Below are 24771 nucleotides of genomic sequence, written 5' to 3'. Positions count from 1 at the left end.
CACATCTCCCCTCTGCAGGGTGGGGTACCCCTGGAGTCCCCTCCCCCGGAGAGCCCCCTGTTCCCAGCCATGGGTTTGATCTTTGCAGCCTTTGTTGCAAATAGATCCAGCTGCTCCCCCACTTTGTCAGGCCATTTGGGGACACCCCCCTTGACTGGAGCAGCACCCCCTGCTCCTGGGCCACCCAGAAACCATGGTGGGATGGGTGTGATCCTATACAGCCTGACAGGGCTTAACACCCCCTCTTGCATCCCAGAGAGCAGGCCGGGCCACATGGTGGGGGGAGAGCATGGGACAGACAGCTGGGCATCCCTGGATCCTGGGGGGGTGGCCTCCCCATCCTGCCTCCCCTTATGGGGCCTCCCGGATCCTGTGTCAGCTCCTTCCTCTTCCCCGCCTCCCTCGCCCGGGAGCTATGCAAGGAATTCACAAACAATCCAGCCCTTGGCGCAAGGTCCAGCCTGGTGTACATGGGGAGATCCAGGTTCCCAGCTCCGGCCAGCTGCAGGAGGAGCCCAGAAATGCACCGCTGACCCCAGTGCCCCCCGACCCCTGTGCACCATCTTCCTGGGGCCTCGGGGTGGACAGTTGTGCTCTCCCACCTGGATTTGGGGGGGCAGCTGCAAATTGGGAAGCCTGGGAGGCGTGGCTTAATGGGTTCATAAATTTGCATACATTTTGCTGAGTTGCTCTGTTACAGGCATCACCTCCTGGCCCGTTCCACCCCAGGGCTGTCCTCCCAAACCCCAGGGCGTCCGTGGTCCACTCCGGGTGCGAGCCTGCCCTGTAACTCCATGCCAGGTTTTGTCCTCGGTCCTTGGGAGGGAGGGACTGGATCCTCTACCTGCCTCTGATGCACACTGGGCAGGTCCCTGGCCTTTCACCTGTGGCAGCTGCAGGGAAATCCCGGCCTGGAATCTAGTCCCTGGTGGCCTGGGCTGGCAGCTGGTTACCCTACCGGAGGCATCTGTGACCATAAGTGGGGCCGATCTTGGGCCTGCCAGTCCTCTGAGCCCCAGGAGGCTGCTGCAGCCAGACCAGGTATGCAGCAGTGGAGGAGGCTCTCGCCCCTGTAGCAGGGAGGAAAGGGGGCGCTGGGACCTAGGGCATAGAGCAGACAGAGCCGGATTCCCCGTCTCCCCTTCTGTCACTGACTCACCAGGTGAGCTTGTGGGGACAATCCCCCACCCCTCTGTGCCTCAGTTTCCCAGCTGTCAGATCAGGGTGGGAGATACCCTTTCCACAGGGAAGAGCTTTCCACACAGCCCTCTGGTCCATCTGTCCAGTCCTCCATCCACAGCTGACTATCCCTCCCCCCCACAGCTCTCTCCTTCTGCCCCCCAGCCATGCCCTCTGTCTATTCCCCCTAGCTGTTCACACCCCTGTACCTATCCTTCCACCCCCCGCCACACCCCAGGCCCTACCTCCTTTTCCTTTCCCTCTTTCCCAGCTCACCCTGCCAGCCTCTGGCTCTGACTACCTCTTTGCTGCAGCTCAGCTCCCCTGGGACCAGCTGCTCCTCCCCCAGGGCTCCCCCCCCAGCATCCACAGCTGGGGACTTTGTTTGCTGAAGCCCTGGAACAGTGCCTGGGCTGGGCTCCACCTCCTGTTCCCACCTCCGGGGTCTGGCACAAACTGCAGGGACCTCAGAGACCCCCCACTTGCAGGAGAAACCCCCTCCAGGCGTCCAGCCCCAAGAGCTTGAATCAGCTGCCCCAGGAAACCTCACCCTGAGCCTGCACAGCTCCTCCAGGTGCAAGGAGCAGGGGGTAGGTGGCCTGCTGGGGGGAGCCCCTGGTGCTCTGTTCTGTGCCCCCATATTGGGGGGCTCCCAGCCCAGCATTTCCCAGGAAGCGGAGATGGAAGTGGATGGGGTACCAGCATGCTCTGTACCCCATTCCTGGCCCCCCTTCTATTCCTGAGAAGTCAGGGGCTAGTGGGGAGCTGGCTGTAGGTCAGCATCCCACCCCCAGAATGCCAGGTGATGCTGATGGCTGGGGCCACAGGCCCTGTCTATCCTGAACTGGGTCCCCCCGCTCTCTGGATGCCTGGATGGGGCCTTATGATCCCCCTCTACAGAGAGCTGGGGGAGGGGCCATGCCCCTATGAGGCTCCCCAGCCCTTGGTGACTCCTGTGTGAATGACAGACAAGGTAACACCCAACAGGAGGGGGCAACACTGAGACTGGCACACGGGGCCCTGCCCAGCCCAGGGGCCAGTCTGTAGGGTGGGGGGGGGCACCGGCCAGGAAGAGGCCCCCCCTACCCAGAAGCCGCTCCCCTCCCTCAGGGATATTAGGCTGGTGCTCCCCTCTGGCTAGCCTCCCTCAGTGCTCGGGGAGCTGCACTGCACCCACACATCCCTCCCCAGGCCCCCTGTGCCGGCCCGGCCCAGGGTGAGTGCCAGGCTTTGGCTGGCAGCCTCATCCTGTGGCTCTCAGCTTGGCAGGGTGGGCCTGGGTCAGGATGGATGGGAGCAGGGAGAGGGCTTGGCAGGGGGTTCTCCCCCCCAGGCTGGACTCCAGGGGGTGTTGCTCTGCAGGGGCCAGCAGGGGGCGCTCTCCCCTGGCAATCAGTGCTGGGCACTGGGCTCACTGTGCTCCTGGGGGTGTCGGAGGGGGTGCTGTCCCCTGGCACCCACTGCTGACCCCAGGGCCCCCGATATCTGCAAGTGAGGGGAGGAGGGGCTGAACTACTGCAGGGGCATAGCTGGAGCAGGGGTGCAGGGCCTTCTGGGGGTCTGCTTAAAGCCAGGGGCAAGAAGGCTCCTTCCTGCATTCATGCTGGATGTTGTGCCCATGTGTCATCCTGACCCCCCCAGCTCCCTGCCTTCCTCTGACCCCAGAGATGGGGGCTCTGCCCATCTGAGCCTAGCACCTCCCAGCACTCTGGGCCTGCTCTGAGGGTCTGTTCCCTGGTGGCACTGGGCAGCTGGATGGAGACAGGCTGTTGGGCTGAGAGCCCCACATGCCAGCCTCTGCCTTGGCCACTTGGCACCAGGGCAGGGCCTGACTCCCCACTGCAGAGCCTGTGCAGGGCCCAGCACCGGGGCAGGGCCCAGCTCCCCACTGCAGAGCCTGTGCAGGGCCCAGCACCGGGGCAGGGCCCAGCTCCCCACTGCAGAGCCTGTGCAGGGCCCAGCACCGGGGCAGGGCCCGGCTCCCCACTGCAGTTCCTGTGCAGGGCCCAGCACTGGGGCAGGGCCCAACTACCCACTGCAGTTCCTGTGCAGTGCCCAGCACCATGGCAGGGCCCAACTCCCCACTGCAGTGCCCGTGCAGTGCCCAGCACCATGGCAGGGCCCGACTCTCCACTGCAGTGCCCAGCACCAGGGCAGGGCCCAATTCCCCACTGCAGAGCCTGTACAGCGCCCGGCACCACGGCAGGGCTCGACTCAGCGCTGCAGCGCCTGGCACGGGGCAGGGCCCGACTCCCTGGCGCAGGGACCAGCGGCGCTAGGACCCAGCGGGCGGTTGTCATCCCGGCGCTGGATTCCAGGCTGGCTTCCCTGGGTGTGACGTCAGCCCGCCCCCCGCCCCCCCCGTTCCCAGGCCCGGAGCCGCGCGAGGAAAATGCTACTTTCCGTCCCGCCGCGCGCCGGGCTCGCGCCCTTCGGCTGCAGCAAGAGCAGCAAGAAGGTAGGCGCGCCCCACCCCCGCGGGAAAGGGGGATCCCCGCTCCCTCCCCCCCCCCGCGGGAAAGGGGGTTCCTGCCCCTGCCCCCGCTCCGCGGGAAAGGGGGATCCCCACCTCCGCCCGCCCGCGGGAAAGGGGTACCCCCGCTCCCTCCCTTCCCGCGGGAAAGGGGTATCCCCGCCCCCCCCCGTGAGAAAGGGGGATCCCCGCCCCTCCGAGGGCCTGCCTCGGGGCCTGGGGCAAGGGAGGGCGCTCCCCCTTCCCGTGCTGTCCCCCAGCGACGCCCAGGCGGCAGGTCTGCGCCCCATTGCTGCTGCGCCAAGGGCGACTGGGGGACTCCCCCTCCCCCCCAGCTGGCCGGGTGGGGGCACATCCGACGGGCTGGGCCGTGGGTGACTATCCTGGGCCGGCCAGGCCTGGCACTGGGTTCCCGGGGAGGGAGGCACGTGTGAGCCGGCGGGGGGGGGGCTGTGGCTGGTTCTGGGGCGCTGGGGGGGATGTGCTGCCCCCCGCCAGGCCGGGAGGGGGTGTTATGGTGTCGGGGGGGCACAGTTTGGCGTTTAGGGTCTCAGGGTTATTAGGTCTGAGGTTTGGATTTTGGGTTTAGTGGGGTGGAGCCAGGGGAGTGGGAAAGGAGCCAGGACTCCTGGGTTCTAGCCCCTGCTCTGGGAGGGGTGCGGGAGCTGGTGGTTAATGCAGTGGGGACTGGGGAGGAGCACAGGACTTCTGGGTTCTGGTCCCAGCTCTGCCACTGGTTGGCAGCATGACCTTGGGGGGGACAGGCCTAGTCCCTGCTCTGTGCCTCAGTTTCCCCATCCGTAGCATGGCACTGCAGGCAGGATCGGAGCAGGTGGCTGAGTTCTCCTCTCCGACCCCAACGAGACCCTCTGTCCTTCACAGGCCTCCTCTCCCGGTGCCATGGCTGAGAGCAGAACCCTTCCCTGCTGCCACCCTGGGGGGACAGCTAGGCCCTATTCTCTTCATCCCCCCCAGAGCAGGGATCCATGCAGCACTGGGGGGGGTCACCAATATTCCTCCCCCTGTGTTTTTTGACCCCCCCCGGACTCCTGATTACACCCAGCTAGATGTCTCTGTAGTCCAGATGTCTCCCTCCGCTTTTGGGGAGCTCCCTTCTACAAACCATGCCCCGAATTCCCCCCACGTCCCCTGGCCCCACACCTCCATCCTGTCCCCTCGTCCTGAGCCTTGGCCTTGAGTCCAGCTCCAGCCAGCCAGGCTGAACTCTTGAACCAGCACTGATGGGGCCCCTACGCCCCGCCCCACCCCACGAGTAGCTCCACGTTTTTATATGCACCCCAAGTGTCCCACTGCCAGTTACGCCGGGGATGGGCAGTGGCAGAGATTTTGAATCGTTCCCTTGTGCCTGGTGTGATCTGTCACCTTCAGAGTCTGCCCAAATTTCCCCCCATGTGTGTGTCGTTTGGTGGGTTGTGTGCATGAGCTGGGGGATGGGTGAGTGTGTTCCCACAGGGCGCTCACACCGAGGTTTGTTGGGGGGGGTGGAGGTGCTGGTAGTTACTTCTGGTGCTTTTTGTGTTGTGCACGTGTGTTTCTTTGCACGCTCAGCTTGTCTCCCTGTGCAACAGCTGGTGTGCATTTCGGGCAGCAGCCTGTGGATGTGCCCTGTGACATAGTCCCTGGATGGAGGTGCGAGGTGGTGACTGGCTAGTGAATTTGTTCTAGTGTGTCTGTGTCGGCCAGCGTGTGACAGTCCGGCAGGTGTGTCAGTCTGGGGCATGTGTGCCATGGGAGGGCACAATGTGGGTGTTTCCCATGATGACTTTGTTGCACACGTGCACGGCCATTGGATCGGAGCAGGCGTTCATGCAGGACCCGCTGGGCGTGTGTTATAGACCTGGGTTTCCAGTCCGAATCTTTGACTGCCCGCCTCAGTGGGCCATGCTCCACCCAAAGGCGCAGGCGCCGCCCACAAGCTGGGGATGCAGGGGGGTCAGAAAACGTCTTCCCTGAAGTTAGGGGAATTTTTGCCTCACAATTTGCTGCTGGCTGTCGGAGTTACTCATCTCTGACGAGTGGAAATACTCCGAAACGCTTGGGCTGTGGCGTGTTATTTAGTTATTTTGTGCCCTTAAAGGGGTGGTGAGTGCCGGTTTGTTCTGAGCAGCCCTTGTTCCGGAGGCTCTGACCCCCGCCGACGGTTTCCAGCGACTAAGAGCTCCCAAGATTTTTAAGGCCAGAAGGGAGCAATTGAGCGGATCCCATCTGACCTCCAGCCTGGCACGAGCCAAAGGCTGTCACCATTCCTGTCCTCAGCCCACATCTTGTGGGCGAGCTAGAATTAATCTCCTGGCTGGGCAGGAATACGGCTCAGAGTCCAGGGCTACCTAGGGTGCTCTTGCCCACAGGTTTGTGGCTTCAGAGGCTGTCGTCTGAACCCGCCCGGTAGCCTACGTGGAGAGCTGTGAAGCAGGCAGGTCAAGATCGTGGCTGGCTGGAGAGGAGCGGCATTTCGTTCTGCCGTTTGCTTTCGTTCCATGTTTGCGGTGGTGGGGGAATAAGAACCCAAAGACGGCTCTGACCCATGGGCTTATACCTGGCCGGTGGGAGGCTGCAGAATTCGGTTGGTAAGGGAGTGCTGTGTCGGGTGGGGTGTGGTTTCTCCTAGCAACATAAACACGTTGTGTCCTCACTAACTGTCGCGGCTGCACCTGTGTAGCCCTGGGCATGTAGACAAGATATGACCCTGGGTCTCCCAGCAACTAACTTGGCCACCGGGCTCCTCCAGTTCTGGGGTGCACTGCTTGCGACTCCCCCTTCCAGAGCATAACCTCGCCAGGAGCTCTGCCAGGGTGGCCGGAGAGAGCTCAGACACTGTGTGAACTGCCCAGCCTGTCTGAGTCTTGAGCCTGTTTCTCATCCTCTCTGCCCTGGATAGGTAGCAGGGGCTTTCTGGAACTGCTTTTGCCGTCTCATGGTGTGGTCCCAGTAGCGCGGCCTAGGGGTAAAGTGTGGCCTGGGTCTAGCATCTTGGGCCAATCATCTTCCTGCTTGGTGTCTCAACATTCCCATCTGTGAAATGGAGTTAAGCATCTTGCTCAGCCTCTGTAATGTGCAGTGAGAGGGGAGCGCGGGGCTGCTCCTTTTTTGGCGGAGGGGTTTCCCGAATCCCAGCTCCCCACAAACCCCCTGGCTGGCTTCCAGCTCCTGAGACCTGCTGTGAGCTTCAGCGCGTTAAATGCCTGCGTGAAGTGGGTGTACATCAATCAGGCCAGGCTTCCCACAGACCGGGACTGGGATATCTGTGTGGCTTTGGGATCTGGGCTTGTGGATTCAGTGTTTCCAAGCCTGCGCTGGATCACCTGTCTGCACTGCATTGCCAGCCTGGGTTGAGGTCCTCTGGGCCCATGTCCCCCAGCCCCCGGCACCATCGCGGGTCTGCGTCTGGAGCTGGAGTCATCCTGCAAAACAGGGTGTGGACTGGCAGAGCTCTGGTATTTCACATGATGATTTTTGGGTTCTAAGAACCAGCCCATCTCATTAGCTTGGAAACGAAGCCATTTCATCTGGCGAGTGTGAGCTGCCTGATAGCGGGGCAGCCACGGCACCACCATGAGCTGAATATGGACCGGTCGCTATGCACCAGAGCAGTCCCCTGGGCCTCGTGGCCCAGTTGGGTGAGCAGCCTTCCGGGGTGTGTGGGAACCCCAGTTCTGAGCAGTGCAATTAAAGTGTGGCTGGGTAGGTGTCCCCGAGGGCGCCTGAGAGGCTGCAGGGCCTAGTGGGTAAAGTGCAGCCAGGCATTGAGGAGGCCTGATTCTTGCATCTTCCCACTGTGCCTCAACATCCCTATCTGTGAAAGGGGTTTAAGGATCTGACCCTCAGTAAGGTGCTGAGGGAGAGGATTGTGGGGCTGTTCCTTTTTTTGTGGAGGGGCTTTGATGGGTCTGTTTGTTAGAAATACAAAATCAACCTGGGAAGCTGGATCCTGCCCCAGTTTCCTCCCGTGCCTCGTTCCCGCTCCCAAGACAGGCTCTGAGCTACAGCGGGTTTAAACATGGGCGTGAAATGGGCGTATGTCAATCAGGCCAGGCTTCCCACAGGCCCAGCACCCAGAGACCAGGACTGGCACTGTGTTCCCTGTGAGCTGAGCACTGGGGCAGCTGGCCAGGAGATCACCACAGAGCACCCACAGCATGTGTTTCTATTGGGGGTGCACATCCACGTGGGCCTTGGTGCACCTAACAAAATTTATTCCGCCCCAGATGGGAAAAATTAGCGGGAATCCTGACTGGTGCTTGCAACGCTCTCAGCGAGGCGCTGAGCTAAGTGAGTGAGTTTTTCAGCAGGGGGTCGGGGTGGGTGTCAGAGTGGGAGCTGTGTGATGAACCATTATGCTTTGTAATATCTTTATGAAGTGGGGATAATACGGTGTCAGTCAGTCACTCAGGGCCCCCTGTGCCGGGCACGTTCTGATTTGTTAGGTGTATTACAGTAGTACTCAGGAGCCACAGACCAGCCCCCAGTGTGCCCACCCGGCCAGGTACAAATCACGTCTGCTTTGCAAACCCATTTCAGAGGGCAGCCCCTGGATGTCTGATCCTGTGGCCCATGGCTGCTCTGCACCTAACAACGGCTTCAGCCAGACGGGGGGGCGGTGACATAAATCCTTCCCCAGGTAGGTAGCCCTAGGCAGAGAAACCCACCCAGAGGAACGTCGTGGGATCTGCCCTGCCCAGCCGGCATCACTGCCTAGGCACGCGGTGTTGTGGTGATTCCTGAAGTCACCAACAGACGGTTTCGTGGGGTGGAGGAGGAGAGGAAGAGGGGATGATCCTGGAGAATTGTTGCCGCCCCTGGCAGCGGAGGCAGACCCTTGTGGTGGTTCTACGCTCGTATTTTCACAGCCGTCTCTGTTTGGGGGGCGACGCTGAGGTGGGCTCCTGCGTGTGTTAGTTTTGTACCCGTGTTGGTGGTCGGGGCGGTGGGGTTTTGGCTGGACGTTTTCCTAGAGATTTGCAAATAGAGTGTAATAGCAACACGCCCTTTCAAGAGTGTGGCCCGACCGTCCCGCCCTGGTCATCTCGCCATGTCTCTGAGCTCTGGACAAGGGACGTCGGCGTCAGCGCTGTTTCGTAGGTGGGGGAAACTGAGGCACAGCACAGCCGTGCCTTGGCAGAACCAAGAACTGAGCTTAGCTCTGTGGACTCTCGGCCCAGACTGAGGCATCCCTGCAGCCAACTCCCCTTCTCAGGGCCTTGCTGTGGCCTGGGAGAAAGTGACAAATGACATTGACTGGGAGCTGCTTCTCCAAGCGGGAAACTGACCAGTGTGTTCTCGCTTTGGGCAGGGCCAACCTGAGCTGTCAGGATCATGAGTGTGGTTGAAAACCAGATTGGGTACAATTTTTTTTTTTTTTGGTGCCTTTGGTCACACTCAGGTCACTTTTTCAAGTTTTCCCCTGAAACCAGGAGGGCCAGAAATTTACTCTGTGCTTTTCATTGTTGTTTTTTTTCTAATTTCCAATTAAAGCCAAGATTCTTGCCTGACCCCTCCGGCTTCTGGTGCTGGGTCATTCAGAGAAATGCCCTGAAATGGTGAGACTCCTGAAAAAGTCATGAGCACTGGCATCACATGCAGCCCTGACAGTTATAAAAAAACAAAACACATAGAAAAAGTTTTTAGTATCCTCACGAGGCCTGGGCCTGGGCCCAGCCCTGGCTGCGCTTGGTGCTGCATGAACGTTTGAGATCATTCCATTTCATTCAGCTCTGGGGCTGGGCTGAGAATGTTCCTTGAATAGCCACATCCTTGACAAAGAAGCCCAGGTTTGGGTTTTCGGAGGTGACTTAGGAAAACTGAAATGCTTGTTGGCATGTCTCCACCTAGGGCTGCCCCAGGCTAGACTCGGTTGCCCTCTTTCAAGCTGCTCTGCTGCGTGTAAAGCATCCCACACCGGCTGAGGGGAGGGGAAGGCCTGGGGTGCAGGTGGTGGCTGGAGAGAGGAGGGGTTAGCACCAACCACAGCAGGGAGTGGAGTCTGAGTTTCCAGCACTGATGATCTCCCATCATGCGCTAGTGTGGCTCTTTGGTTCTGGCCCGGGGACCAAGGGACGCGGTGATGAAACTGGCCCGTTTCCATGGAAGGGTTCGGTTGCCACCCACTGGCACTTGTAAACCTGTGGTGCAGCTGAAAAGTCAACCTAAGATGCCCCGTTCTGGCTGTGGCAATTGCGTAGTGGGAATCGATGTATCAAAGGTCATTTTTTCCGGCCGGCACCACAGTAGGAGGTCCTCTCCCACCAGCTTCCCTTACCCCTCGTGAGAACGAGGCCTCCCAGGGTCGATGGTGGAGGCCTGAGCCCCACGGGATGCACGAAATCGAACCCCGGAAGATCGACCCTGAGTGAGTCGATCTTCCCGTAAGCACGGCCATTCCCCGGGTTTCACTCGCTCTGTCTCCTTCCTTGCCGCATTCGCCAGTCGTACACTGGCAGTGCCAGGCGCTGGATGCTGTCCAGGTTCCCTCTCATCGGTTTTCCATCCACGGGCAGAATAAATTTTGCTGTGTGCAGCAACACACCCAGTGATGTGCACCACCCCAAGAAACACACCACTGGCTGAGGGCGCGCCGCTGATCAGCCCCAGTGCTCAGCTGAGGGGTAACACTGGCCCTGACTGCTTCCAGCTGAAGAGACAGGGGAGGGGAAACAGAGGGACCCTGTTGGGAGAACCCAGCCAGCCTTCTGGCGCTGGTGAGAACCCAGCCATCCCCCTGAATACACATCTCGGAGAGCTGGAAGGGACCTCGGGAGGTCAGTGAGTACAATCCCAGCCCTCTGGGCAGGGCCAAGCACCGTCTTTTTTTTTTTTTTTTAATCTATTTTGCCCCCGTTCCCTAACTGGCCCCTTCTAGGGTTGAGCTCACGACCCAGCGTTGACCCACGCTCAAATCACTGTACTGTCCTGCTCCCCGTCCCAGCTCCGTTGGGCTCTGTGGCACTTACGTTTGCAGCCTCAACTCTGTGTGTCTCCTTGTGCCACCTGGAGCCCTCAGCGACTGGGCTGTGCCTTCCCCGGCAGCTCACCCCGGCCACCTACCACCTGCGCTTCTCCGAAGCCACCCGGCAGCTGCAGTGGAAACCACGTGCTCAGCACTCGCAGCCCAGGCGTGAAATGAGCCGTGCTGGGGAGTTGCCATGTTCTGACATGAGGCTGATAACATGGCTGGGGCCGAGTCATGTGCTCTAAGCATGTTTCTTTCCTGGCCTGTGGGGACGTGCCTGGAGAGCCGGGTCCTGCCCCTCCTGCTGGGCCGAGATGGGGCTTATTCCAGCCAAGGCCAAGCAAGAGCCGGTGGCTGGGAGGTGCAGTAAATAGATGTAGGGCCCAAGTTGTGAACAGGGAGGGGCCTGATCCTTGGAGCTGCTCCACGAGGGTTTCCCTTGGCGCTGGGAAGGCTGGACCTGGCATGAGGCTTTGGCAAAGATCGGGTGCGGGCTGGCTGTGGGAATCCTGGGGACAGGCTCTCGGACCTGGCGGTGGGGTGAGAATCAGGAGTCCTGGCTCCCGGCCTCTCTCAGGAAGGCCTCGGCCGAGGAGACGGGTGCAGGGAAATAGGAGTGGGCACTGGCTCTCTGATGGGCTCCTTGCCTGGGTTCTGCTTCACCTTCTCCGGGCCCCGTCCCCATCCCAGGTCTCTGGCGCTGATCCTGTCGTTTCAGGTCCCTGGTAGTGGCCCGAGACTTGTTTTTGTCTCTGGTTTTGTAAAAGCAACTCGGCTGCTGCCTGGCCCTGGGCTCACCTGAGGCTCCTGCTGTCACTGTCTCAAACCGTGCCTCAGTTTCCCCGGCAGTGACTCACAAAGAGGGGCTGACAAATTCGTCAAGGACTTTGAGCTTCCTGGGCAGATCAAAGCTTTGCTGATGAGCCAATACGTGTGGGCCTCTGGCATTGCCCTCTACTGGGTGGCGCAGGAGCTGCTCGCCTGTGGACCATAGACCCCACACTGCTTCATGCTACTGGAGAGTCCCTCATTTACTCAGGGGGCCTTTTCGAGCAGGGGAGCCTGACTTCTAGACTTGTAGCTGCTGCGATGCCCTGAAGCTCTGGGTCTTGCACACGGGCCCTGTGAATTCTGGGGTGAGTTCCGACTCTGCCCCCTCATTCTTGGCAGCAGCGAGCGCTGCCCGTGCCCGTCCCCAGTCCCGCTGCGGCTGGGCACAGTCTGCAGAGGTAGATCCTCGCCGTGAGCTCCTCTGGGGTGCCCCGGCCCCTCCCACCATCTCCTGGGCCCAGGGGAGCCAGTTGCACCCTTGGGATCAGTGTTGGGCGCTGGGGAGTTGTGGCCCAGCACAGGCCGCTTGCGGAGCTGAGCAGCTTGGCCCCAGGAGCAGTGCTAGCCTGGCAGATGGTGTGAAGGCCTCAGGCGGCGCGGAGGGGCCAATGTCCCTCAAGCCTGAACAGTGGCCCCCTGTTCCCCTGGCCCTGAGCTCTCCACCCTCTGCTCTGCTGGTGCCCCTCACTCCCGACCCGGAGCTCCTGCTATCCCAGCCCTGGGCCTCTCCTGAGCTCTGAGCCAGCCCTTCCTGAACGCTGCAGTGGTTTTGCAATGTGGAGCTACGCCCACACAGGGGGAAGCCAGTCGCACCCCCCCACCCCGCCCTGTTGACCTCACTCAGCAAATCACAGCCCAGCCTGGGCAGCAGAGAGTTGCTGCGTCCGGCCCCACATGTGCATCGCACACCCCTCGCACACCGGAACACAAGCATCCAGGCACTGTGGGTCTCCTGGTGCGTCACACGGCCCCTCCCTTCCACTCCCCAGCGCGCAGGCCGGCTGGGCAGGGGGAGCGTTCCCACCTGTGCTCACCCAGTGGCTGAACTGAACATGGACCTGTGGGGCCTGCAGTTCGGGGGGGGGAAGGGGGGAGATTCTTGCTCCCCTGCCCCAGCTTCTGCTCCTGGAATCTCCCACCAGCCCCGGGTGCTGTCGGATCTGAGTCACAGGACCCCCCAGGATGGGGAGAACTGGGGTTAGGATCTCAGGCTGCTGTTGCCTATTCTGGGTTCTGCCACTGATTCTCAGTGTGACCTTTGCCCCATCTTTTAGTCCATCCTCTGGACTGTGCTGTGGCTGCCAGCCTCTTATCCTTTTGCTTGTCTCTGGGCAGCGCAGGGCAAGCTCTGCCAGGTGCTGGGGGGGGCTCAGCACAGCTGGTTGGTTAAAGGTCAGGTGGATGCTTTGGACACTGGGGCTGTGACCCTGCAGGAATCTGGCCGGATTTCCGCAGAGACGCCTCGGTCACTGCTGAGTCAGCTTCCTCCCTCCCTGTTCCGTCCTGCCCTGGGAGATAAACCGAGGAGCCAGCAGGCCTGGCTGTTGGGCCCTGCCGGGTAAAGACCACATGAATAAAAGCTTGGCAGGCAGCACAGCCCCTGCCTGGGCAGATGGGGAAACTGAGTCACGGATGGCGAAGGGACTCATCCAGGGTCACACAATGAGGCTGTGGCAGAGCTGGGAACAGACAGCTGGAGTCCTGACAACCAAAGGGAGTTGGGTGTGTGAGCCCCAGGCTAGGCTGGCAGGGGCTGTGGGTTGGGAGTGAGGGGCACCAGTGGATCTGGGGTGGGCAGAGCCCTGGGCTGTCCTGGGGTGCTGGAGGGGTTTGAGAGTCCTGGTTGTGATCCCCCCCCCAATGCAGAGCTGTAACTGAATATTAAAGCTCTTACAAGCGGTGATCCTCATTGGCCAGCTCATTGTGATGTCACCGGTAGTGCAGCCAGTGGCCATATAGCTGGGTTCAACTTGTTTGCATGTTGCATTCCCATTGGCTGGAGCTGGTTGCTCAGCTGGTGGCACTATGGGAAGGGGTGGGGAGGGCTGACAGGGTGTGTGTATATATCAGGGGGTAGTGGCAGCTTCTGATGGCCCCCAATGGGATCCGTCACCCCTCCCAGTAGGTCCCAGGCATTGGGGCCTGGACCCTCCGGCTGGGCCGGGCCAGAGGCGCTGGGCGTTTAGCAGTTATGGGGCTGTGATCAACCCAAACCAGAGTGAGGAGGAGTTGGGTGGGTGGAGTGTCAGTTCTGAGCCTGCCCCCACTCCCTGTCCCCCTGGGGGCCTTGTCCCCTGGGTGGTTTGCACCAGCCTCTGCCCATTCCCCACAAGTGTTACAGAACATAGTGAAGGGTCACCCTGGCATCTCAGCCCTACATTCCCCCTTGCCGGGCCGCGCTTCTCCCCAGAGGTGGCTGCATGTCCCCGGCACTGCAAGAGGTTGTTACAGTCAGGGCTCGGTTCAGTGGAAGCTCCCTCGGCGGTCTGGCCACTGTCGCAGCCTGCCACCTGTTCCCTCTCCTGCCCCACTACTGGTGGGGGTGGCTGGCCTGTCTCTGCTGCGCCCTGGGAATTAGGAAATTAGGCAGGGGCAGGAGGAAAGATTCAAAGAACTGGAGGGGTAACATGAGCCAGCTAGCCACAGATCCCACTGCACACACCAACATCGTGAGGTGCTCTGCCCCCGTCTCACTGGCTCCTCCCCCTCTTGTCTCCCAGCAGCCTTATGTGTCAGTGGCCCAGCAGATGGCGCCCCCGAGTCCCAGCGGCAGCAACAACAACAGCAGCAGTGGTGGCGGTGGCGGCGGAGGTGGCGGGGGAGGAGGGGACCAGCTGAGCAAAACCAACCTGTACATCCGGGGCCTGCACCCGGGCACCACCGACCAGGACCTCGTCAAGCTGTGCCAGCCGTAGGCCGGGGCAGGGGCTGGCTGGCGCCCGGGGAGGGGTCTGAACCCTTGAGGGAGGTCGTCAGCTGAGCTGGGAGCAGAGCCGGGGCAGCCTGGCGTGGGGCTGCCCCCCCTTTGGGAAGGGTCTTGGCTGAGTCTGGTGACCCGCAGGGACGGAGTGAAACCGTCCACCTGCACCTCTGCATTGGCCGGAGGTGGCGGGGGCCCAGCTGTGGAGGAATGGGGGGAGCCGAGCTGGGGGGGCCCCACTGGGCAGCCGCTCGTGGAGGGTGGATCTGGCCCTGCAGCGACCAAGGAGCCAGAGTGGGCGGGAGTGGGGGGGGGCGGGGCAGCCGCTGCCCATAACCTCAGCTCACCCCAGATGGGAATGCTGGCACTGAGCCAGGGCTGGCGCTGGCCCTGGCAGGCCCATTCAGTTCGGGGCAGGAATGTGATGGGGGAGGGGCTTGGGCTGCTGGGGGGAACTCCTTCAGGGGTGGGTTCAGATTCAGGGGATCTGTGTCTCCCTCATCCCCGATGCGTCCAGGGCTTGGTGCTCCCTGCGGGATGCACTTTGCCCCTGCGTGCTCAGAGTTATGGCTCCCGGGCAGGGACAGCAGAGGCTCCAGTTTACCGATGGGGAAACTGAGGCACTGGGCAAGGTCACATGGGAGGGAAGTGGCATCTAGGGGTTAAAGTGGCAAGGGAGGGTGGGGATGGAAGCCAGGACTCCTGGGTTCTTGGCCCAGTTGTGCCAATGGCTTGGTTTGGGAACTTGCCTCAGTTTCCCCACCCCTCATTTCTGTGGGTTCTGCCCAGGCCCTGCCCTGCCTGGGGCGGGGGGTGTGTGTCCTGATGCCACTCAGCCCCAGGAACATGGCCAGTCTGGCAGCTGGTCGGATTTCCTTCCCCACCCAACCTGTCTCCGTCCCTCCGTGCCAGGAAATCCGGCCAGCCTGACCCCAGGGGGAGGGATCCGCTTCCCTTCCCTGCCTGGGTGAAGGCTCAGAAGGCTCTTTAACCTTGCCCGCTGCTGCTTCATGTGGGGTGGAGAAATCTGCTGACCCTCCTCACTGCCCCCTGGGAACCTCCCACCAAAGGATTCATCTTGGTTGCCTGGGCTCCCTGTGTGGCTCTGAAATAGCCCCAGTCACACCCCAGCGGCTGCTGCATCTCAGCGCTGGGCGAGGGGTCCCTGGGTAGCTAGCCCCCACCGCCCCACCCCAGAATTGGCTGCATCTCAGGCTCTGTGGGATGTCCCCTGGTATGAGCCCTGCTGGCGGCTCTGCTCGCCTCACCTCACTCCCCTCTCTGGCTTTGCCCCACCCCAGATACGGCAAAATTGTCTCCACAAAAGCCATCCTGGACAAGACCACCAACAAGTGCAAAGGTGAGGCCTGGTGCCCCATGGAGCACCAGGGAAGGGTCACTGATTCCTGGGAAACTGCTCAGGGAGAGCCTTGCTACTGGGGCTCTGGATACACTCCAGTGAGGGGTCCCCATAGACCCAGCCCCCATGCCTCACCCCAGAGCCAGCCGCATCTCTGTGCCAGGCAAGGGGTCCCCACAGACCTAGCCCCCACACCTCACCCCAGAGCCAGCCGCATCTCTGTGCCAGGCAAGGGGTCCCCACAGACCCAGCCCCCAAGCCTCACCCCAGAGCCAGCTGCATCTCTGTGCCGGGCGAGGGGTCCCCATAGACCCAGCTCCCACGCCTCACCCCAGAGCCAGCTGCATCTCTTGCTGGGTGAGGGGCCCCAGAGGTGGCTGCATCTCAGAGGGGTGAGAAGTCAAAATCCTATAAAGAACTTTGAGACGAACAATGCCCCCTCCCAGATATCCAACTCACGCTCTGGTCTGAGGCTGCTGGCTACCCCCCTGACCCCTCCGCCCCTCTCCCTGCCCCCCAGGCTATGGCTTCGTGGATTTCGACAGCCCCACGGCAGCGCAGAAGGCGGTGACGGCGCTGAAGGCCAGCGGGGTGCAGGCCCAGATGGCAAAGGTAAGGCCTGTGGGTGCCCCCTCTCCCGCAGAGAAAGGGGGAGTCAGCCGGGGGGGGCTGGCGGAGAGGAGCTGCTGGGCGGGATGGAAGTTGCAGACATGAGCCTCTTGTTAAATCGCTGAAAGGGTTAATGGTTCCAGCCTGGGGTATCCCCTCCCCCGCTCCCCTGGAGCTCGCTGGGCAGTGGCTTTGCGGGGGGGGGGGGGGGTGGTGTGGCGGGGGAGGGGTGGCTGCTCAGCCCCCTGTTGCATGGGGGGTTGTGGGGGCGGGAGGGGAACAGACGGAAGCAGAGCTCAGGCCAGGCTGGAGCTGAGCAGGTGATGCCGAACTGAGGACTCTTCCTGGCTCAGTGTGGGGCTGTCGGTCCTGCCCCGGGACATGGAAGAGGTGGGCGGGGTGCTCCTGGATCAGGGACCCCGTCTTCCGGCTGCCCTCTGCTCCCCGAACATCCACAGCCCAGCCCTGTCCACCCCCCGCTCTGCCAGTGCCCCTCACTCCTGACCTGCAGCCCCACAGCGGGGCAGGAGGCAATTCCCCACCTGGAGGGAAGGGCCATTTCAGGGGAAGGGGGGATCGTGGGGGCAGGTGCCGGGCGGCCCCTCACTGCCGTGTCCCCATAGCAACAGGAGCAGGACCCCACCAACCTGTACATCTCCAACCTGCCGCTGAGCGTGGACGAGCAGGAGCTGGAGGCCATGCTGAAGCCCTTCGGGCAGGTCATTTCTACCCGCGTCCTGCGTGACCCCAACGGCACCAGCCGTGGCGTCGGCTTCGCCAGGTCAGGCCGGGCGCCGGCAGGGCTGGGGGGGTGGGGAGCTCCTGGTGAGGGGTTGCGGGGGGCAGGGACGCAGGTGCTGGGCTCAGGCCTTCTCTCCCCACACCCCACCCCAGAATGGAGTCCACAGAGAAGTGCGAAGCCATCATCACCCACTTCAATGGGAAGTACATCAAGACCCCGCCGGGGATTCCAGGTGGGTGGGGCGGCCGAGCTGGGGGGCGGGGAGTCCAAGGTGGCAGGGGCTGCGGGTGGGCAGTGAGGGGCACTGGCTGATCCGGGCTGGCAGGGGCTGCGGGTGGGCAGTGAGGGGCACTGGCTGATCCGGGCTGGCAGGGGCTGCGGGTGGGCAGTGAGGGGCACTGGCCGAGCTGGGCTGGCAGGGCCTGCGGGTGGGCAGTGAGGGGCACTGGCTGATCCGGGCTGGCAGGGGCTGCGGGTGGGCAGTGAGGGGCACTGGCTGATCCGGGCTGGCAGGGGCTGCGGGTGGGCAGTGAGGGGCACTGGCCGAGCTGGGCTGGCAGGGGCTGCGGGTGGGCAGTGAGGGGCACTGGCTGATCTGGGCTGGCAGGGGCTGCGGGTGGGGACTGAGGGGCACTGGCTGATCCGGGCTGGCAGGGGCTGCGGGTGGGCAGTGAGGGGCACTGGCTGAGCCAGGCTGGCAGGGGCTGCCGGTGGGGAGTGAGGGGCACTGGCAGAGCTGGAGGAGCTGAGTGGGGTGGCAGAGCTGGGGGCTGGGTGGCAGGACTGAACCCCACCTTGCTCTGTCTCTGGGCAGCCCCCTCGGACCCGCTGCTTTGCAAGTTTGCCGATGGGGGCCAGAAGAAGCGCCAGCCCCAGGGGAAATATGTGCAGAACGGGCGGGCCTGGCCGCGGGACGCCGATGCGGTGAGAGCAGCGCCGGGCAGGACAGGGCCCTCGGCCGCGCTCTAGCCCTGGCTGGAGAGGGGCTGCAGGCTCCTGTCTCTGGGGTGGCTGTGGACAGGTGCGGGGTGGTTAACCCCTGGTCTGGGATGCTGAGGCCCTAGTCCTGGAGCGGCTGTGGCTGCCATGGGGGTCGTGGTGGGGAGGGTTCTGGGGGGCTCCTGGGCAGGCTTGAGCCATGTGTTGTCCCCCCACAGAGCGGCATGACCTTGACCTATGACCCCACCACAGCTCTGCAGAACGGGTGAGTCCTTGTCCTGCCTCCAGCCCCCAACTTCCCCTCTATGCATCCCACCACTGTGTAACCCTGTGCCTGGGAGAGGGGGCTGCTCTGCCCCCCCAATTACCATGGCGTTTAACCCCGCGCTGCCTGGTGCCTCCTCCACCTGCAGGTTCTACCCCACCCCCTACAGCCTGGCCCCCAACAGGATGATTGCCCCGACCACACTCGCCCCCTACCTCCCGTCACCCGTGTCCTCCTACCAGGTACCAGTGCTGGGGGGAGCTGCCTGGGTGTGGCCAAGGAGTTTACTGCCCAGGGGAAGGGGCTGTGGGGGGGTGACTCCCATGATGGGGGGTTCAAGGGCTGTGTCAGAGGCTGGAGAGCACTGGGCTGGGGGGGTACTGTCCCTGCTGGGGGGCCCTGTAGGGGTTTGAGGGTCTGTGCTAGGGTGGGATTGTCCCGGGGGGGGGGGGGGGCGTCAGGGGATAGAGGGGGCTGTGGCAGGGTGGGATTCCCCAGAAGGGGGCAGGGCTGTGGCAGGGTGGGATTCCTCGGGGGGGAGGGGTTATGGGGCGGGGTGGGATCCCCCAGAGGGGGGAGGAGCTGTGGCGGGGTGGGATTCCCCGGGAGGGGATGGGGGCGGGGCTGTGGCGGGGTGGGATTCCTCAGGGGGGAGGGATTATGGGGCTGTGGCAGGGTGGGATTCCCTGGGGGGGAGGGGTTGTGGGGCTGTGGTGGGGTGGGATCCCCCCAGAGCGGGGAGGAGCTGTGGCGGGGTGGGGTTCCTCGGGGGGGAGGGGTTGTGGGGCTGTGACGGGATGGGATTCCCCAGAAGGGGGCGGGGCTGTGGCAGGGTGGGATTCCTCAGGGGGGAGGGATTATGGGGCTGTGGCAGGGTGGGATTCCCTGGGAGGGGAGGGGGGCGGGGCTGTGGTGGGGTGGGATTCCCCAGAGGGGGGAGGAGCTGTAGTGGGGGCTGTGGGGCTGTGCTGGGATTGCCCCTGTGGGGGGAGGGGCAGGATCCCGCTGACACCCCCTCTCTGCCTGCAGGTTCACAGCCCGTCCTGGATGCACCACCAGTCGTACCTCATGCAGCCCACGGTGAGCCCCCCTGCCCCTCCCCCGGCCAGGTCTCTGGGCCCACGAGGCCGGGGGGTGGGGAAGCTGCAGTGTAGGGGCAGTGTGGCCACTCTGACATCACTTCCCATGGACCACGGGGGCTCAGTTGCATCACTTCCTGTTGCACACTGGGATTTCTGCTTACAGGAAGTGATACATACTGACTTTCTGCATCACTTCCTGCCCCCGGTTGGGCCTATGACATCATTTCCTCTACCGCCCTCCCACCAAGGAAAGGGCCTTTCTGGTGCCAGGGTCTCAGCTAAGCCCCGCCCCTGGTCACAGACAAGTCCTGATTGGCTGCATTAGCTCTGTCCCCACCTTCAGCCTTGTCTGATTGGGTACACTGGCTCCTGTGGCCTTAGGCTCCACCTTGGCTCTGTGCTGATTGGTACAGGCCCCCACCGTCCCAGCCACAGACTTCTGCTGATTGGCCACACCAGTTCCTGTGGCCACAAGCTCCTGACTGGGCCATGTGCTGATTGGCTGTACCACCTCCCCTGGCCCAGCATTTGCCCCAGCCCTCAGCTGATTGGCTGTAACAGCTCCCGTGGACCGGGTTCCTCCCCCGCCCTCAGCTGATTGGCTGTAACTTCCCCCGTGGACCGGGTTCCTCCCCCGCCCTCAGCTGATTGGCTGTAACTTCCCCCGTGGCCCGGGCTCCACCCTAGCCCTGAGCTGATTGGCTGAGCTAGCTCCCATGGCCCTTAGCCCGTCCCTTGCCAGGTCCCGGGCCCCTTGCCGCTCTGACCACTCTCCCATCTGCCACAGGGGACGGTGCTGACGCCCACCATGGACCACGCCATTTCCATCCAGCCCGCCTCTGTGATGGGACCCCTGACCCAGCAGCTGGGCCACCTCTCCCTCAGCAGCACTGGCACAGTAAGGCCCCGTCCGCTGGCACTGGGCTCCTGGGTGCCAGGGCACTGGCTTGGCTCCGTCGGGCCCCAGCCGCCCCCTGATGTCTTCTCTCTCCCTCCCCAGTACATGCCAGCGGCAGCAACTATGCAAGGAGCTTTCATCCCTCAGTACACACCTGTGCCTTCCTCCAGCATCTCAGTTGAGGTAAAGGCAGCTGTCCGCCGGGGGCTTTGGGTTTTGATCTCTCCTTCACCCCTGGACAGCATTGCCTGCCTTAACCAGCCCAGCCTTCCAATGCACTGCTGAAATGCAGCCACTTCTGGGGTGGGGCGTGGCAGCGGCTGGCTGGCCAACATAGGAATAAGTAACCAGGGATTGCTCACCCTGCACTGAAATGCAGCCACCTCTGGGGTGGGGCGTGGCAGTGGCTGGCCGGCCAACATAGGAATAAGTAACCAGGGATTGCTCACCCTGCACTGAAATGCAGCCACCTCTGGGGTGGGGCGTGGCAGCAGTTGGACACCCACCGCAGCAGCCTTGCCCTGGCAGGCTAGGAGCAGAAGTAATGGAGATGCCTGTCCCGCGGCTGGTATCCAGTCTGCATGGGGCATTGGCTGGGAAGGGGGAACATTGCTCAGCACCACTTTGTGCCGTGGTCCCCTTCCTGGGTCTCCTGCTGGCTACAGAGGAGCGGTGACTGGGGGGAGGCCAGCGTCACCCACCTCCCTAACCTCCCTGGGCTCGGCTGCCTTTCAGGAGAACAGTGGCCAGCAGAGCCAGGTGGCTGTTGAATCTCCGTCAGATCACGCTGCCTATCCCTACCAGTACAGCAAGTAACATTGGGTAAGAACTGGGAGAGGGGGGCATCGGGGGATGACAGCTTCCTCCTCTCAGGGGTACCGGCACTGGCCCAAGGGTGGGGGGTGGAGAGGGGAATGGGAGGTGGGGCCTTGGCCCTCTATGGGGCACCAGCAGTGTTCCCTCCATGGGCAGAATAAATTTTGTTATGTGTGCACCACCCGGAGGAACACGCTGCTGGCTGTGGGCGCTTTGCTAACCAGCCAGGTGGTGCCTGAATCTCTCCTGGGCAGCTGGCCCAGCACTCAGCTCACAGGGAACACCCCGGGGTGGAGACTGGCTGACTCACGGGGTGGGGAATGGGCCCGGGGTCCTGTCCCTTCGATAGGTGTCCTTGGTGAACCATTGTCTCTCTCTCCAGCTGGGCCAGGTGGCACCGCTCGAGCCCCTGCCGCAAGGGAGACCGCTGCCGCCTCTTTGATTTGTGCTGCACCTAGAAGATTGAATCCAACTTTCTTTTTCTTCGTTCTCTTCTTTCTTTTGCAAAGAAAAAAGTTTTGTAAAAAAAAAAAAAAAAAAGAAAAAAGAAAAAAAAAGACAAAAAACAAAAACAAAAAAAAACAAAAACAAAAAACCGGCAATAGACTCTGCTCGCCAAGGAACCAAAGCGGTGGAACAGGAGGGAGGGGTCTGGACTCAGACCCACTCCGTGCGGACGGACGGACGGACGGACCGAGGCCTATTTTAATACGAGGGGGAGAAAAAAGCCAAAAAATGTGTTCTTGTTTTGGGTGGTGGCTGAAGGAAAGAGCTGAGCCAGCCGTGAGGATTTGCTTGTTGCCGCGCGGAGAGGCTGCTGATTCAGCTCCCTGGGACAATTGTTCCTTTTGTCGCTTCAGGATTACGTTTTTTTTTTGTCTCTTTTGTGTGTTTTTTTTTTTTTTTTTAAAAGGAAAATATGCAACAAATGTATTTTGGGGGGGGGGGGGTCGGTTTGGGTTGGAACTGCTTCCTGACTGATTCCGTCCACCCCCCCGGCCCTACGCTCCCTCCCTCGACGCTTCTTGATGCCTGAATGCCACTGCAGGTTAAAGAATATTTACCCCAAGAGGCGGGGAAAAGGGCTTGCTGGAAAAGAGAAGGAGAAAAAAACTGCCACAGAAAGCTCCAAACCGCCCCCCACCCCCGTTTTATTATAATGTTTTTTTTGCCCCCCCCCCCCCCCGGGTTTTATAAAAAAGGAAAATTTTTTTTAAAAAAAGCAACACTAAAAACGAAAAGTATCACGTGAGACACACCGAGCAGCAATCTGGGACCGCGGCGGCCGGAGGAGGCGGTTGGCTGCAAAGGGCGCACGCCTCCAGCAACCCTCGAGGCTCCCCGATGGTCTCCCTGGACTCCAGCGCGGACTGGGGGATTTGTGGGCTCTGCTTCGGCCCTGGCTTTGCCTCTTAGACGCTGCGTTCTTGGACTTGCGCCTGGGTCAGGACTCGGGACTCGGCCGCCTCCGCCCCCGCCCCTTCCAAAGCCACGTGCCGCTTTCTGCGTCACCTGTGACGTCTTGTGCTTCCGGACTCTCCGCCCCGGCGACGGGATCTGCTCTCCGTCCCTCCCCCGCCTACCTACAGCTGGAGGGGAGCTGGCACCAGCCCGGCCCCCTCCCCCTGGGGGGATCTACAGTGCCTTCACGCGGCTGCGTCTTGGACTGTGCCAGCAAGCCCCAGGCGTGGCCCATGCCCCCTATGCCACTGCTGTGATCCGTCCGCTGGGGGTAACAGCTGAACGGCGACACGCGACGCCTCCCCCGCCCGCTGCTCTTCACCGCGGTAGGACCGGCCAGTCGGCACGGGCCACGGGGCAGGATGGCGTGGCGTTTTCCCACAGCGCCCCCACCTCGGAGGACAGGCTTAGGGGGTGGATTCTGGGCATGGCTGGATGGCCCCTGCTGCTCCCGAAAGGGGGTGGTGGCTTTTCGGGGAGGGGGGGCAGAGCGGTTGCCGCCCTTGCGACAGCAGGGGACCTCGTTTCTATGCACATGCCACACCCCCCCCCCCCCCCCCCGGATCCCCCCTCCCCAAGCAGGCCATAGCAGGAGGCAGGACAAGTGCAATAAACCAGAATGCTGCCCCCCACCCTCTGCCCCCACATCTCTCTTACCTGGAGACCAAGCTCTTAAAGGTACCAGGCACTTTAAACTCACCCGCATGTTCTCAACACGCGCCCCCCCGCCCGCCCCCCGTGTGAAGTGCTGTGCTGCGATTCCTTCCCCTGCTGACGGTGCTAACCCCCACACCCTGATATCTGTTACATTGGATAGACTGTGAAACAGACCGACTGACCCCCTCTCCAAGGGGTGGACAGGGCCCCCTCCCTGCTGGCCTTCAGACTCCTGCCCCCTCCTGTCCGAGCCCCCCTGGGCTGAGGCGGGGGGGTTGACCTGACTGGCCCCTGGGAGAAAATAGCTCTTATGCAGCTGACAATCAGTGGTATTCGTCTCTCGGGTGCACGAGCAAGCTGTGCGGTAGTGAGAGAACCAGATGGACAGTGGGGAGGGAAGGGGGGGGCGGGATTTGTGCAGCTGGTGTGTGTGTGGAAGGGGGGGGTGCATCTCCTCCCACCCACCCCCCAGGCTACTGTGGGGTGCGGGGTGGGGGCGCGCAGGGGAAAGCAGTTCCGTTTGCAGCGAAGAATGGCAGGGGGCCAGCCCCATGGGGGAAGGCGCCCTGCAGCCCTTTCTCCAAAGCTGTGCAGATCATGCTCAGGCCAGTGGGCCCTTCCCCTGCTAAAGAAAAGCCCCAACTCCCTGAGGGGACGTGGGGGGGGGCTGTCTTTCACAGTAACCAGGTTTTACATGGCCAAGCCCCTGGAAAACGGCAGTGCCTTAATTTGCATTGTGGCACTGGGCACGGGGCAGCTGGACACAAACCCCCTTGTGAACTGCGCCCTCCCCACGATTCCAGGCAGCTGCTGGCGCCTTGTGGCAGCAGCCTGGTGCTGGGGCTTGTGCCCCAGGGGCTGTGTTCTAGTCAGGCAGGCTCTGAGGCCCTGGGCTGCTCCTGGGGTGTGCTTGGTTGTGTGTGTGGGGGGGGGGGGGGGCAGACCTTGGGGAATCCCTGAGACAGCTGTGGCCTGTGGCTGCCCCCCCCCCCGCCCGCCCCGGGCTCCCAATGGCTGTTTGACGACTCTCTTCTTTTTCATGAATTTTTTTTTGGTAAGTCTCTGTCTTTTTTTTTTTTTTAATTAGCCATTTCCCTGGGGGGGGGGGGGGGCGCAGCGGTGAGATTTTGCTGCTCTGGTGGCTGGGGTAATAGTGGCCCCTCCTTAAGAAGCTGGGGGGGGGGGGGTGCGTTTAAAAAAAAAAAAAAAACACCAGCTGACAACCTGTGGTGAGTTGCAGTTGTTTGAGGTGGTTAGTGTTGGGTTTTTGTTTTTTTTTTGGGGGGGGGGGGGGCAGTGCAGGTTGAGCCTGGAGGGCCCCCCCCCCACCAGGGAAGAGTTTGGGGGGGGGGCGGGGGGGGTGGTGTTGTGGTGGGGCAGCCCCTGGTCCCCTGCCAGGCCTGCTGGTCTCCCCCCCCCCCCCCCCCCAAAAAAAGAAAAGCAGCCCCAGCCCCTCGGCCGGGGCAGGGGGCGGGGGGGCCTGGGCCCTAGCAATGGCTCACACCACTGAGCTGCTGCTGGTTGGTCCCCATCCTGTGCAGGGGGCCAGGAGCAGGGTAACCTGCTGTGCCC

General features: G+C 62.2%; 1 protein-coding gene across 2 annotated transcripts; it reads left to right on the top strand.

Moving 5' to 3' along the window:
* The first annotated feature begins 3552 nt into the window (after nucleotides 1-3552).
* RBMS2 (RNA binding motif single stranded interacting protein 2) lies at nucleotides 3553-23608 on the top strand. Of its 2 annotated transcripts, XM_074979705.1 has the most exons (15): nucleotides 3553-3637; nucleotides 6022-6236; nucleotides 14171-14361; nucleotides 15672-15730; nucleotides 16251-16342; nucleotides 16963-17120; nucleotides 17234-17313; nucleotides 17896-18005; nucleotides 18239-18285; nucleotides 18434-18527; nucleotides 19315-19365; nucleotides 20155-20265; nucleotides 20368-20448; nucleotides 21001-21087; nucleotides 21464-23608. In XM_074979705.1, exons 2-14 carry the CDS (start codon nucleotides 6198-6200, stop codon nucleotides 21079-21081), a joined length of 1194 nt encoding a protein of 397 aa, XP_074835806.1. In that variant the 5' UTR covers nucleotides 3553-3637; nucleotides 6022-6197; the 3' UTR covers nucleotides 21082-21087; nucleotides 21464-23608. The 2 variants fall into 2 exon arrangements, with proteins under 2 accessions (XP_074835806.1, XP_074835805.1); XM_074979704.1 differs by lacking the exon at nucleotides 6022-6236 and having other exon boundaries at nucleotides 3554-3637.
* Nucleotides 23609-24771: the final 1163 nt, after the last annotated feature.

This window comes from Carettochelys insculpta, chromosome 29 (genome assembly GCF_033958435.1).
Source record: "Carettochelys insculpta isolate YL-2023 chromosome 29, ASM3395843v1, whole genome shotgun sequence".
NCBI classification, from domain to species: Eukaryota; Metazoa; Chordata; order Testudines; family Carettochelyidae; genus Carettochelys; species Carettochelys insculpta.
Note: the sequence above shows the minus strand (reverse complement) of the source record. Positions and strands in the feature narration are given on the sequence as shown.